This window comes from Hyla sarda, unplaced genomic scaffold (assembly GCF_029499605.1).
Source record: "Hyla sarda isolate aHylSar1 unplaced genomic scaffold, aHylSar1.hap1 scaffold_1096, whole genome shotgun sequence".
NCBI lineage: Eukaryota > Metazoa > Chordata > Amphibia > Anura > Hylidae > Hyla > Hyla sarda.
The window spans coordinates 1-16803 of NW_026607716.1; the positions used below are offsets into that span (position 1 = coordinate 1).

Here is a 16803-nt window from a genome sequence, read left to right on the forward strand (position 1 = left end):
AACAGTCGACAAATTCTTCCTGAGGGGGGGGCTTGGCACGAAGAGTGAGGACGCCCTCTGAGGGAGAAGGAAACGGGGTCAACATGACAGGTCAGTTAGATCACCGGGCGAGAGACTGAGGGACGCCAGAGGGGCTGTGTACAGGGAAAGGCCATAACATCATGTGACATCATATATCCTGGGGTTCCTCCCTACATCATGTGACATCATATATCCTGGGTCTCCTCCCTACATCATGTGACATCATATATCCCTGGGTCTCCTCCCTACATCATGTGACATCATATATCCTGGGTCCTCCCTCTACATCATGTGACATCATATATCCTGGGGTCTCCTCTCTACATCATGTGACATCATATTCCTGGGTCTCCTCTCTACATCATGTGACATCATATAGCCTGGGGTCTCCTCCCCTACATCATGTGACATCATATATCCTGGGGTCTCCTCTACATCATGTGACATCATATATCCTGGGGTCTCCTCTACATCATGTGACATCATATATCCTGGGGTCTCCTCCCTACATCATGTGACATCATATATCCTGGGGTCTCCTCTCTACATCATGTGACATCATATATCCTGGGGTCTCCTCCCTACATCATGTGACATCATATATCCTGGGGTCTCCTCCCTACATCATGTGACATCATATATCCTGGGGTCTCCTACTCTACATCATGTGACATCATATATCCTGGGGTCTCCTCCCTACATCATGTGACATCACATATCCTGGGGTCTCCTCCCTACATCATGTGACATCATATATCCTGGGGTCTCCTCCTACATCATGTGACATCATATATCCTGGGGTCTCCTCCCTACATCATGTGACATCATATATCCTGGGGTCTCCTCCTCTACATCATGTGACATCATATATCCTGGGGTCTCCTCCCTACATCATGTGACATCATATATCCTGGGGTCTCCTGCCTCGGTACATCATGTGACATCATATATCCTGGGGTCTCCTCCCTACATCATGTGACATCATATATCCTGGGGTCTCCTCCCTACATCATGTGACATCATATATCCTGGGTCTCCTCCCTACATCATGTGACATCATATATCCTGGGGTCTCCTCCCTACATCATGTGACATCATATATCCTGGGGGTCTCCTCCCTACATCATGTGACATCATATATCCTGGGGTCTCCTCCCTACATCATGTGACATCATATATCCTGGGGTCTCCTCCTCTACATCATGTGACATCATATATCCTGGGTCCTCCTCCTACATCATGTGACATCATATATCCTGGGGTCTCCTCCTACATCATGTGACATCATATATCCTGGGGTCCTCCTCCTACATCATGTGACATCATATATCCCTGGGGTCTCCTCCCTACATCATGTGACATCATATATCCTGGGGTCTCCTCCCTACATCATGTGACATCATATATCCTGGGGTCTCCTCTCCTACATCATGTGACATCATATATCCTGGGTCTCCTCCTACATCATGTGACATCATATATCCTGGGTCTCCTCCCTACATCATGTGACATCATATATCCTTGGGTCTCCTCCCTACATCATGTGACATCATATATCCTGGGGTCTCCTCCCTACATCATGTGACATCATATATCCTGGGGTCTCCTCCCTACATCATGTGACATCATATATCCTGGGGTCTCCTCCCTACATCATGTGACATCATATATCCTGGGGGTCTCCTCCCTACATCATGTGACATCATATATCCTGGGGTCTCCTCTCTACATCATGTGACATCATATATCCTGGGGTCTCCTCCTACATCATGTGACATCATATATCCTGGGTCTCCTCCCTCTACATCATGTGACATCATATATCCTGGGGTCTCCTCCCTACATCATGTGACATCATATATCCTGGGGTCTCCTCTCCTACATCATGTGACATCATATATCCTGGGGTCTCCTCCTACATCATGTGACATCATATATCCTGGGGTCTCCTCTCTACATCATGTGACATCATATATCCTGGGGTCTCCTCTACATCATGTGACATCATATATCCTGGGGTCTCCTCTCTACATCATGTGACATCATATATCCTGGGGTCTCCTCCCTACATCATGTGACATCATATATCCTGGGGTCTCCTCCTACATCATGTGACATCATATATCCTGGGGTCTCCTCCTACATCATGTGACATCATATATCCTGGGGTCTCCTCCCTACATCATGTGACATCATATATCCTGGGGTCTCCTCTACATCATGTGACATCATATATCCTGGGGTCTCCTCTACATCATGTGACATCATATATCCTGGGGTCTCCTCCTCTACATCATGTGACATCATATATCCTGGGGTCTCCTCCTCTACATCATGTGACATCATATATCCTGGGGTCTCCTCCCTACATCATGTGACATCATATATCCTGGGGTCTCCTCTCTACATCATGTGACATCATATATCCTGGGGTCTCCTCTACATCATGTGACATCATATATCCTGGGGTCTCCTCTACATCATGTGACATCATATATCCTGGGGTCTCCTCTCTACATCATGTGACATCATATATCCTGGGGTCTCCTCCTCTACATCATGTGACATCATATATCCTGGGGTCTCCTCCTCTACATCATGTGACATCATATATCCTGGGGTCTCCTCCCTACATCATGTGACATCATATATCCTGGGGTCTCCTCCCTACATCATGTGACATCATATATCCTGGGGTCTCCTCCCTACATCATGTGACATCATATATCCTGGGGTCTCCTCCCTACATCATGTGACATCATATATCCTGGGGTCTCCTCCCTACATCATGTGACATCATATATCCTGGGGTCTCCTCTACATCATGTGACATCATATATCCTGGGGTCTCCTCTACATCATGTGACATCATATATCCTGGGGTCTCCTCTCTACATCATGTGACATCATATATCCTGGGGTCTCCTCCCTACATCATGTGACATCATATATCCTGGGGTCTCCTCTACATCATGTGACATCATATATCCTGGGGTCTCCTCTACATCATGTGACATCATATATCCTGGGGTCTCCTCTCTACATCATGTGACATCATATATCCTGGGGTCTCCTCTCTACATCATGTGACATCATATATCCTGGGGTCTCCTCTCTACATCATGTGACATCATATATCCTGGGGTCTCCTCTACATCATGTGACATCATATATCCTGGGGTCTCCTCTACATCATGTGACATCATATATCCTGGGGTCTCCTCTCTACATCATGTGACATCATATATCCTGGGGTCTCCTCTCTACATCATGTGACATCATATATCCTGGGGTCTCCTCTCTACATCATGTGACATCATATATCCTGGGGTCTCCTCCCTACATCATGTGACATCATATATCCTGGGGTCTCCTCCCTACATCATGTGACATCATATATCCTGGGGTCTCCTCCCTACATCATGTGACATCATATATCCTGGGGTCTCCTCTACATCATGTGACATCATATATCCTGGGGTCTCCTCTACATCATGTGACATCATATATCCTGGGGGTCTCCTCCCTACATCATGTGACATCATATATCCTGGGGTCTCCTCCCTACATCATGTGACATCATATATCCTGGGGTCTCCTCCCTACATCATGTGACATCATATATCCTGGGGTCTCCTCTCTACATCATGTGACATCATATATCCTGGGGTCTCCTCCCTACATCATGTGACATCATATATCCTGGGGTCTCCTCTACATCATGTGACATCATATCCTGGGGTCTCCTCTCTACATCATGTGACATATATCCTGGGGTCTCCTCTACATCATGTGACATCATATATCCTGGGGTCTCCTCCCTACATCATGTGACATCATATATCCTGGGGTCTCCTCCCTACATCATGTGACATCATATATCCTGGGGTCTCCTCCCTACATCATGTGACATCATATATCCTGGGGTCTCCTCTCTACATCATGTGACATCATATATCCTGGGGTCTCCTCCCTACATCATGTGACATCATATATCCTGGGGTCTCCTCTACATCATGTGACATCATATCCTGGGGTCTCCTCTCTACATCATGTGACATATATCCTGGGGTCTCCTCTACATCATGTGACATCATATATCCTGGGGTCTCCTCTACATCATGTGACATCATATATCCTGAGGTCTCCTCCCTACATCATGTGACATCATATATCCTGGGGTCTCCTCTCTACATCATGTGACATCATATATCCTGGGGTCTCCTCCCTACATCATGTGACATCATATATCCTGGGGTCTCCTCCCTACATCATGTGACATCATATCCTGGGGTCTCCTCTCTACATCATGTGACATCATATATCCTGGGGTCTCCTCCCTACATCATGTGACATCATATATCCTGGGGTCTCCTCCCTACATCATGTGACATCATATATCCTGGGGTCTCCTCTCTACATCATGTGACATCATATATCCTGGGGTCTCCTCCTCTACATCATGTGACATCATATCCTGGGGTCTCCTCCCTACATCATGTGACATCATATATCCTGGGGTCTCCTCTACATCATGTGACATCATATATCCTGGGGTCTCCTCCCTACATCATGTGACATCATATATCCTGGGGTCTCCTCTCTACATCATGTGACATCATATATCCTGGGGTCTCTCTCTCTACATCATGTGACATCATTATATATCCTGGGGTCTCCTCCCTACATCATGTGACATCATATATCCTGGGGTCTCCTCTACATCATGTGACATCATATATCCTGGGGTCTCCTCTACATCATGTGACATCATATATCCTGGGGTCTCCTCCCTACATCATGTGACATCATATATCCTGAGGTCTCCTCTCTACATCATGTGACATCATATATCCTGGGGTCTCCTCCCTACATCATGTGACATCATATATCCTGGGGTCTCCTCTCTACATCATGTGACATCATATATCCTGGGGTCTCCTCTCTACATCATGTGACATCATATATCCTGGGGTCTCCTCCCTACATCATGTGACATCATATATCCTGGGGTCTCCTCCCTACATCATGTGACATCATATATCCTGGGGTCTCCTCCCTACATCATGTGACATCATATATCCTGGGGTCTCCTCCCTACATCATGTGACATCATATATCCTGGGGTCTCCTCCCTACATCATGTGACATCATATATCCTGGGGTCTCCTCTACATCATGTGACATCATATATCCTGGGGTCTCCTCTCTACATCATGTGACATCATATATCCTGGGGTCTCCTCCCTACATCATGTGACATCATATATCCTGGGGTCTCCTCTCTACATCATGTGACATCATATATCCTGGGGTCTCCTCTCTACATCATGTGACATCATATATCCTGGGGTCTCCTCCCTACATCATGTGACATCATATATCCTGGGGTCTCCTCCCTACATCATGTGACATCATATATCCTGGGGTCTCCTCGTACATCATGTGACATCATATATCCTGGGGTCTCCTCCCTACATCATGTGACATCATATATCCTGGGGTCTCCTCTACATCATGTGACATCATATATCCTGGGGTCTCCTCCCTACATCATGTGACATCATTATATATCTGGGGGGGCATCGCACTAATCACTAGATCTGCCCCCCAGGACAATGACCACAGGAGACCCCAGAAATATACACGCTGGTCATGTGGAGGCGACGTCTTATCTAGATGATTGCTCCCTATCACTAGGACCTGGACTCCTCTGACCTCTAGACCTCCAGGACCATATCACATACATGCTGTAGATCTATAGAGACCTCTTATCAAGATGATTGTCCCTATCACTAGGACCTGGACTATGACCTCTAGACCTCCAGGACCATATCACATACATGCTGTAGATCTATAGAGACCTCTTATCAAGATGATTGTCCCTATCACTAGGACCTGGACTATGACCTCTAGACCTCCAGGACCATATCACATACACGCTGTAGATCTATAGAGACCTCTTATCAAGATGATTGTCCCTATCACTAGGACCTGGACTATGACCTCTAGACCTCCAGGACCATATCACATACATGCTGTAGATCTATAGAGACCTCTCATCTAGATGATTGTCCCCTATCACTAGGACCTGGACTATGACCTCTAGACCTCCAGGACCATATCACATACATGCTGTAGATCTATAGAGACCTCTTATCTAGATGATTGTCCCTATCACTAGGACCTGGACTATGACCTCTAGACCTCCAGGACCATATCACATACACGCTGTAGATCTATAGAGACCTCTTATCAAGATGATTGTCGTCTATCACTAGGACCTGGACTATGACCTCTAGACCTCCAGGACCATATCACATACATGCTGTAGATCTATAGAGACCTCTTATCTAGATGATTGTCCCTATCACTAGGACCTGGACTATGACCTCTAGACCTCCAGGACCATATCACATACATGCTGTAGATCTATAGAGACCTCTTATCTAGATGATTGTCCCTATCACTAGGACCTGGACTATGACCTCTAGACCTCCAGGACCATATCACATACATGCTGTAGATCTATAGAGACCTCTTATCTAGATGATTGTCCCTATCACTAGGACCTGGACTATGACCTCTAGACCTCCAGGACCATATCACATACATGCTGTAGATCTATAGAGACCTCTTATCTAGATGATTGTCCCTATCACTAGGACCTGGACTCCTCTGACCTCTAGACCTCCAGGACCATTTCACTAGGACCACATCCCGAGGTGCCATTACCCTCCTACCTCCAGGACCTTTTTTCTTCTTGGATTTCTTCCGTCTTGAGAGCTCGGAGAAGGCTTCGGCCGCTTTCTGCAGTTTCATGATGAAGAATTCGATGTCGTCCAGAATGTGGTTGAGAATTTGCTGTAAGATAAATAAAGTTTTAGTCGCTGTTCACACGGGGAGGTAAATCTGCCGCAGTGGATCCGCACATGGATGACACCATTACTGAGCTTTTCCCCCCTTGTATGTGTGTGAACACGGCCGTAATCCTGACACGTATTCTACACGCCGCGGCGGATCTCTGGGTCCATGAAGCCCGATTATCATGCAGGACGTGTCCCAACATCTCACACCTTTCTAGACCTCTGCTCCCTGTCAGTGAATGCGACGATCAGATTCCTGTATGATACTGGCCATGGATGGAATGTGCCACTCACTGACAGCAAGCAGAGCTCTAGATGTATAAGTAAATGAGAATGCAGCAGAAGGTTTCCTGATCCAATGAGAAATCTTCAGGGAGTGAACTGGGATACCCCCAAGATGCCCCTAGATGCCCCTGTATGAGGTGACTGATGTGCGGTTACCACGTCTCTGTCGATCCTGGCCTCCACCATCTGCGGGCTCTCTTCTTGGTCTCCATTTTGCCGATACCGGTCATCTGTAGCACATTGAATAATAATAATAATAAGAAGAGCACGACTGCACCAACACCAACACCGCTCCACCATATCACCACCAACACCGCTCCACCATATCACCACCAACACCGCTCCACCATATCGCCACCAACACCGCTCCACCACATCGCCACCAACACCGCTCCACCACATCCCCACCAACACCGCTCCACCACATCCCCACCAACACCGCTCCACCATATCCCCACCAACACCGCTCCACCATATCACCACCAACACCGCTCCACCATATCACCACCAACACCGCTCCACCATATCACCACCAACACCGCTCCACCATATCACCACCAACACCGCTCCACCATATCACCACCAACACCGCTCCACCATATCACCATCAACACCGCTCCACCATATCACCATCAACACCGCTCCACCATATCACCATCAACACCGCTCCACCATATCACCATCAACACCGCTCCACCATATCACCATCAACACCGCTCCACCATATCACCATCAACACCGCTCCACCATATCGCCACCAACACCGCTCCACCAACCATATCCCCACCAACACCGCTCCACCATATCCCCACCAACACCGCTCCACCATATCCCCACCAACACAGCACCACCATATCACCACCAACACCGCTCCACCATATCCCCACCAACACCGCTCCACCATATCGCCACCAACACCGCTCCACCATATCGCCACCAACACCGCTCCACCATATCGCCACCAACACCGCTCCACCATATCCCCACCAACACCGCTCCACCATATCGCCACCAACACAGCTCCACCATATCGCCACCAACACCGCTCCACCATATCGCCACCAACACCGCTCCACCATATCGCCACCAACACCGCTCCACCATATCGCCACCAGCACCGCTCCACCATATCGCCACCAACACCGCTCCACCATATCACCACCAACACCGCTCCACCATATCCCCACCAACACCGCTCCACCATATCCCCACCAACACCGCTCCACCATATCCCCACCAACACCGCTCCACCATATCCCCACCAACACCGCTCCACCATATCCCCACCAACACCGCTCCACCATATCGCCACCAACACCGCTCCACCATATCGCCACCAACACCGCTCCACCATATCCCCACCAACACCGCTCCACCATATCGCCACCAACACCGCTCCACCATATCGCCACCAACACCGCTCCACCATATCGCCACCAACACCGCTCCACCATATCGCCACCAACACAGCACCACCATATCGCCACCAACACCGCTCCACCATATCGCCACCAACACCGCTCCACCATATCGCCACCAACACCGCTCCACCATATCGCCACCAACACCGCTCCACCATATCGCCACCAACACCGCTCCACCATATCACCATCAACACAGCTCCACCATATCACCATCAACACCGCTCCACCATATCCCCACCAACACCGCTCCACCATATCCCCACCAACACCGCTTCACCATATCCCCACCAACACCGCTCCACCATATCGCCACCAACACCGCTCCACCATATCGCCACCAACACAGCTCCACCATATCGCCACCAACACCGCTCCACCATATCCCCACCTACACAGCTCCACCATATCCCCACCAACACCACTCCACCATATCCCCACCAACACCGCTCCACCATATCACCATCAACACCGCTCCACCAACCATATCCCCACCAACACCGCTCCACCATATCCCCACCAACACCGCTCCACCATATCCCCACCAACACCGCTCCACCATATCGCCACCAACACCGCTCCACCATATCGCCACCAACACAGCACCACCATATCGCCACCAACACCGCTCCACCATATCACCACCAACACCGCTCCACCATATCACCACCAACACCGCTCCACCATATCAACACCCCCCCCCCCAACACAGCTCCACCATATCACCACCAACACCGCTCCACCATATCAACACCCCCCCCCCAACACAGCTCCACCATATCACCACCAACACCGCTCCACCATATCCCCACCAACACCGCTCCACCATATCGCCACCAACACAGCTCCACCATATCAACACCCCCCCAACACAGCACCACCATATCGCCACCAACACCGCTCCACCATATCGCCACCAACACCGCTCCACCATATCACCACCAACACCGCTCCACCATATCACCGCTCCACCATATCACCACCCCCCAACACAGCACCACCATATCACCACCAACACAGCTCCACCATATCGCCATCAACACAGCTCCACCATATCCCCCCCAACACAGCACCACCATATCGCCACCAACACCGCTCCACCATATCGCCACCAACACAGCTCCACCATATCGCCACCAACACCGCTCCACCATATCGCCACCAACACCGCTCCACCATATCGCCACCAACACCGCTCCACCATATCGCCACCAACACCGCTCCACCATATCGCCACCAACACCGCTCCACCATATCGCCACCAACACCGCTCCACCATATCGCCACCAACACAGCGCCACCATATCGCCACCAACACCGCTCCACCATATCGCCACCAACACCGCTCCACCATATCGCCACCAACACCGCTCCACCATATCGCCACCTACACAGCTCCACCATATCGCCACCTACACAGCTCCACCATATCGCCACCAACACCGCTCCACCATATCGCCACCAACACCGCTCCACCATATCGCCACCTACACAGCTCCACCATATCGCCACCTACACAGCTCCACCATATCGCCACCTACACAGCTCCACCATATCAACACCTACACAGCTCCACCATATCACCACCTACACAGCTCCACCATATCACCACCCCCAACACCGCTCCACCATATCGCAACCAACACCGCTCCACCATATCGCCACCAACACCGCTCCACCATATCGCCACCAACACCGCTCCACCATATCGCCACCAACACCGCTCCACCATATCGCCACCAACACCGCTCCACCATATCGCCACCAACACCGCTCTACCATATCCCCACCAACACCGCTCCACCATATCACCACCAACACCGCTCCACCATATCACCACCAACACCGCTCCACCATATCAACACCCCCCCAACACGGCTCCACCATATCACCACCAACACCGCTCCACCATATCACCACCAACACCGCTCCACCATATCAACACCCCCCCAACACAGCTCCACCATATCACCACCAACACCGCTCCACCATATCAACACCCCCCCCCAACACAGCTCCACCATATCACCACCAACACAACTTCTCCATATCACCCCCCACCAACACAACTCCTCCATATCACCCCCCACCACCGCTCCACCATATCACCACCAACACAACTCCTCCATATCACCCCCCACCACCACAGCTCCACCATATCACCACCAACACAACTCCTCCATATCACCCCCCACCACCACAGCTCCACCATATCACCCCCCACCACCACAGCTCCACCATATCACCCCCCACCACCACAGCTTCACTGTACAGACTTACAGTCTCCATACTCTGCTGCCCAGGCTGACCAGGCTGCCACACGACTTCGGACGTCCACCTGTGTCACAGATCCAGGGGGCTGGGGGGCGGGAGCCTGGGGAGGTGAGGGGACCTTGTTGTCACCAGCATTGATGGTCCTATGGCAGAATAATGTGTTCAATAGAAGTCGCTCCTCCCATTTATATAAGGGTATGAATAATTGTGACTATAAGGGCTGAGCTCCCATCCTCTGCCCCTCACGTATCTAATTATGGTACTGCACGCTGAATGGCTGCCTGAGCAGATGTGTCTGTAGTGGGCTCCTGCCATCCTCACCATCCTGCCTGCTGGAGGGTCCTACCCACCTCTATTTGCCCCCTGCATCTAGGGGCACCTCCTGGTGGAGCTCTCAGTTCAGGAGGGACCTTAAGGGCACGCAGTGTCTCCTGCGGGGTGTAGGCCCCGGCCTTGCCTGTGGTCCACTGACTTTTCTGTCTGGAGCAGTGCTGAGAGGAGAAGTGTACCTGCTCCTGTGCGTGCGGCCTTACCTGCCCGTCTGCCTACCCACCTGTCATCCTCCGACGCCGGCTCCTGGGCCCTGCTCTCTGTTCCTGCTGCAGGAGGTGCCGTGGGAGCAGCGATCGGACCATCTACATCGCCAGGGGACTGTCGGCCAGAGATAAATCCCTTTGCCCGACGGGACCGGAGCAGTGAAGGAGCTGAGGGAGCGCTGCAGCTGTGGGGCCAGCCACCATTTTGCCTTTCTGAGCGGCGCCCTGGCTGCTGCATAATGAAGGAGCCCGTCAGTGGTGGGGGTGACAGCGGGACCCCTGTATACCGTACCCCTTGTGCCCGATCTCCCTCTATCAATCCTTCCTGACATAATATTTCATTATCTCCCCAGGGGTCCTATCCCTACCATACTGAACTGTGGTCCATTTACCAATAATGCATTGAGGACTGTTGTGCGCTCTTTGGGGCGTCGTGACCCTGAACTGCGCTGGGGCTCCATGGTGAAATTATAGAAACATAGAAGGTGTCGGCAGATAAGAACCATGTGGCCCATCTAGTCTGCCCAATAATCTGATCCTATCTATAGTCCCGGGCCCTATCTTATATGAAGGATAGCCTTATACCTATCCCTATCTTATATGAAGGATAGCCTTATACCTATCCCTATCTTATATGAAGGATAGCCTTATACCTATCCCTATCTTATATGAAGGATAGCCTTATACCTATCCCTATCTTATACGAAGGATAGTCTTATACCTATCCCTATCTTATATGAAGGATAGCCTTATACCTATCCCTATCTTATATGAAGGCTAGCCTTATACCTATCTCTATCTTATATGAAGGATAGTCTTATACCTATCCCTATCTTATATGAAGGATAGCCTTATACCTATCCCTATCTTATATGAAGGATAACATTATACCTATCCCTATCTTATATGAAGGATAGCCTTATACCTATCTCTATCTTATATGAAGGATAGTCTTATACCTATCCCTATCTTATATGAAGGATAGCCTTATGCTTATCCCTATCTTATATGAAGGATAGCCTTATGCTTATCCCTATCTTATATGAAGGATAGCCTTATACCTATCTCTATCTTATATGAAGGATAGTCTTATACCTATCCCTATCTTATATGAAGGATAGCCTTATGCTTATCCCTATCTTATATGAAGGATAGCCTTATGCTTATCCCTATCTTATATGAAGGATAGCCTTATACCTATCCCTATCTTATATGAAGGATAGCCTTATACCTATCTCTATCTTATATGAAGGATAGTCTTATACCTATCCCTATCTTATATGAAGGATAGCCTTATACCTATCTCTATCTTATATGAAGGATAGCCTTATGCTTATCCCTATCTTATATGAAGGATAGCCTTATGCTTATCCCATGTATGCTTAAACTCCTTCACTGTATTTGCAGCGACCACTTCTGCAGGAAGGCTATTCCATGCATCCACTACTCTCTCAGTAAAGTAATACTTCCTGATATTACTGCAGAAACCTTTCCCCTCTAATTTACACTATGTCCTCTATATAACACTATGTCCTCTATATATATATAACACTATATCCTCTCTATATATATAACACTATGTCCTCTATATAACACTATGTCCTCTATATAACACTCTGTCCTCTTGTGGTAGTTTTTCTTCTCTTATATATCTTCTTCCCCGTGTTGATTCCCTTTCTGTATATAAAGTCTCTATCATGTCCCTTAGTCTCTTCTTTCTTCTATACATGATCAGGTCCTGTAACCTTTCCTGGTAAGTTTTATCCTGCAATCTTCTCTGAACTCTCTAGAGTATCTATATCCTTCTGGAGATACAGCCTCCAGTACTGCGCACAATACTCCAAGTGAGGTCTCACCAGTGCTCTGTACAGTGGCATGAGCACTTCCCTCTTTCTACTGCTTATACCTCTCCCTATACACCCATGAGCACTTCTCTCTTTCTACTGCTTATACCTCTCCCTATACACCCAGAGCACTTCCCTCTTTCTACTGCTTATACCTCTCCCTATACACCCATGAGTACTTCTTTCTTTCTACTGCTTATACCTCTCCCTATACATCCAAGCATTCTGCTAGCATTTCCTGCTGCTCTATTACATTGTCTTCCTACCTTTAAGTCTTCTGAAATAATTTCTCCTAAATCCCTTTCCTCAGATACTGAGGTCAGGACTGTGTCACATGTTCTATATTTTGCCCGAGGGTTTTTACCCCCCAGGTGCATTATCTTGCACTTATCCACATTAAATTTCAGTTGCCAGAGTTCTGACCATTCTTCTAGTTTGCCTAAATCCTTTTCCATTTGGCGGATCCTCCAGGAACATCAACCCTGTTACATATCTTTGTGTCATCAGCAAAAAGACCAAAACCATCGAGACCTTCTGTAATATTACTAATGAAGAGATTACACGATACTGGTCCCAGTACAGATCCCTGAGGTCCCCACTGGTGACAGGACCGCGCTCGGAATATTCTCCATTGACTACAACCCTCTGTTATCTGTCACTCAGCCACTGCCTGATCCACTCAACAATATGGAGTCCAAGCTCAATCACTGTAGTTTATAGATAAGTCTTCTATGTGGGACAGTGTCAAAAGCCTTACTAAAATCTACATAAGCGATGTCTACTGCCCCTCCGACATTATTTTAGTCACCCAGTCAAAAAAATCAATAAGATTTGTTTGACATGATCTCCCTGAAGTAAACCCATGCTGTTTTTCAGCTTGCAGTCCATGGGATTTTAGATGTTCCACAATCCTATCCTTTAGTAGGGTTTCCATAAATTTCTCCACCATTGATGTCAGACTTACTGGCCTATAGTTGCTTGATTGCTCCTTACTACCTTTCTTGTGAATGGGCACAACATTTGCTAACGGTTTTCCTTGCTCACCACTAAACTCTTTTAATAATTTTGGGTGTATCCCATCAGGCCCCTGTGATTTATTTGTCTTCACTTTAGAAAGCAAATATAGAACCTCTTCCTCTGTAAAGACACATGCATCAAATGATTCCTTCGTTTTTCTCTCTAATGGACGTCCTTTTCCTTCTTTTTCTTCTGTAAAAACTGAACAGAAGTCATCATTAAGGCAGTCGGCTTGCCCCTTATTCTCTTCTACATACCTTTCTTCGTTTTTAATTTAGTTATTCCTTGTTTTGATTTCCATTTTTCATTTATATATCTGAAGAATGTCTTATCCCCCTTTTCACACAGGCTGAGCTAGGTGTGCGCCATATGCAAGCTGCCCCAAGTCCTCCCCCCCCCAACCAAAGTGTACAGGACTGTCATTGAAGTACTGGCACAGAAGAAGACGTAGAGGGGGAGGTAAAAATTACAGTATTGTCGGTGGTAAAGAAGTTTGCAAAAGTTGGATTTACAATGTGCAAAGTCAGGCCGGAGGACAAGTTGCGCGCCAAAATGTCTGCTGTACCTGCAAGGGTTAACTTGATGGTCAAGAAGCCCGCCAAAGGTTCCCACCAGAGCCAGTGTCTGGCCCCCAGGCATGGAGATCATGTCGTGGTGTCCAGCCAAAAATGGAACTTGAAAGGTCCTTCCTTGTTGCCAGGGGGGGGGGGCGGATGTGGAGGATGCACCGCTGAGTTGCTTCCAATCCCAGGCCACGCTGATGACGTCCTTCCTTGTTGCCAGGGGGGGGGGGGGGGGGGGGCGGATGTGGAGGATGCACCGCTGAGTTGCTTCCAATCCCAGGCCACGCTGATGACGTCCTTCCTTGTTGCCAGGGGGGGCGGATGTAGAGGTTGCACCGCTGAGTTGCTTCCAATCCCAGGCCACGCTGATGACGTCCTTCCTTGTTGCCAGGGGGGGGGGGGGGGGGGCGGATGTAGAGGTTGCACCGCTGAGTTGCTTCCGATCCCAGGCCACGCTGATTACGTCCTTCCTTGTTGCCAGGGGGGGGGGGGGGGGGGGGGCGGATGTAGAGGTTGCACCGCTGAGTTGCTTCCGATCCCAGGCCACGCTGATTACGTCCTTCCTTGTTGGAGACCATTATAAAAGGCGAAGCAGAGCCTGACCTCTTCAGTCTACAGGAAGTGCTGGCAGTGAGCAGTAGCATAGCGGAGTCACAGCGATCCACGTGCATCGGGAATTCCAAGATGGAGCCGGAGGATCGGATGATTACTGCCGCGGCGGCGAAGATTTTCCACGAGTTAACGGAGCGTCTGCATCAATTGTCCCTCAGGGCCGACTACTCCTGTATGGAGGTGCCGCTACCCGAGGATGATGGCGAATGGGCTGCAACTCAAGCAGAGGAGACACCGGAAGATTCCAGAGGGCCGTCGTCCGTGAGATTGTTGCCTCACCACCGCAGCTGGGGTTCCTAGGCTGAGATCCCGACCGAGTCGTCTGATGTGAGTACCCCGGCTGAAACTGATTTTTCTATTCCCTCCTCCACTTCCAGCCCTCAGCCAGCACCCCAGGCCCCACAGCCCACAGTACGTCCGCAGTCACCACCGCTACCTAAGTGGCTGTTCGGTGATGAGCAGAGTCTCATCCGATACATGCAGGAGAACCTACTTCCCTTGCCCTGGAAGCCCCTACCCCCAGTTCTTCCGGCCCAGTCCGAAAGGGCTAAGAGATGCAGAGGCCGCCATCATGGGGGAATTGAGGGCCCAAATACTACAAAGATATTGGCCTAAGCTGTTGCTATCTGAGGAAAGGCAACAACAGCAACAGAACACTAAACATCTAGAGGCCCCGTACATCCGCAGACTGGAACAACCACGGGAGGGTGAACCACGACGCGCCACAGTAGTAAAGTTTGATCATGTACGGGGATTTGGCATCCTTATGGACTGTCACCAAGGAGGCATTCTAGTAAGCAGGAGAGCTGTACAGAGGGACTCTTCCCCCCCAAGCCCCCCGAGAGACTGGTAAAGAAAGAAGGCTGTATAAGTAACTTTGTGTACCGGAAAAATAACCAGACTTGGTCACAAGACTGACTGTTGGGCAGTAGCACACTTTTGTTGTTCCAGATTCATGCAACGTTTAAGAAGTGCACCTGACAGACTTTTCATGAAAAGTTTTTGTTCTTTATTGCAACCAACCTTAGTATGTGCCCGGCATCGGCCGAGACACTCCTTGGTGTAGGAGATTCCATATTAGATGCATACCAGTCTTCTCGGGACCGGACCCTGAGCTGACTGAACAAAAGACTCCTTGTGAACATGGACTACTGAGAACTACATGAACTGTTGTGTAAATACCCAAAGTAATATATACTGTTCTATAAAAATGGTTACGGAGGTACACTGAAACGTTATGGTCCTATAATGTGTTTGTCAAGGTCCGATAAAATGTATATAAGTTATTTAACACCAAAAGTCACCGTGTACAGTTTTTTTAATGTCTGGTAGACTGCTTACCGGGGTTTGTCCAGATATAGTCG

The 16803-nt window shown here is 49.1% G+C and overlaps 1 protein-coding gene across 1 annotated transcript in view; it reads right to left on the reverse strand.

Annotated features, from left to right (window-relative positions):
* Window positions 1-6: 6 nt before the first annotated feature.
* The window catches only part of EPS8 (epidermal growth factor receptor pathway substrate 8), a gene marked incomplete at its 3' end in the record, with an annotated part of 89007 nt that continues 72210 nt past the window's right edge, over window positions 7-16803 (reverse strand). The window contains exons 10-13 of the mRNA XM_056551573.1: window positions 10874-11010; window positions 7329-7402; window positions 6765-6885; window positions 7-57 (exon numbers count right to left, since the gene is read on the reverse strand). Coding sequence (XP_056407548.1) covers window positions 7-57; window positions 6765-6885; window positions 7329-7402; window positions 10874-11010 — 383 coding nt within the window. The remainder of the gene's footprint in view (window positions 58-6764; window positions 6886-7328; window positions 7403-10873; window positions 11011-16803) is intronic.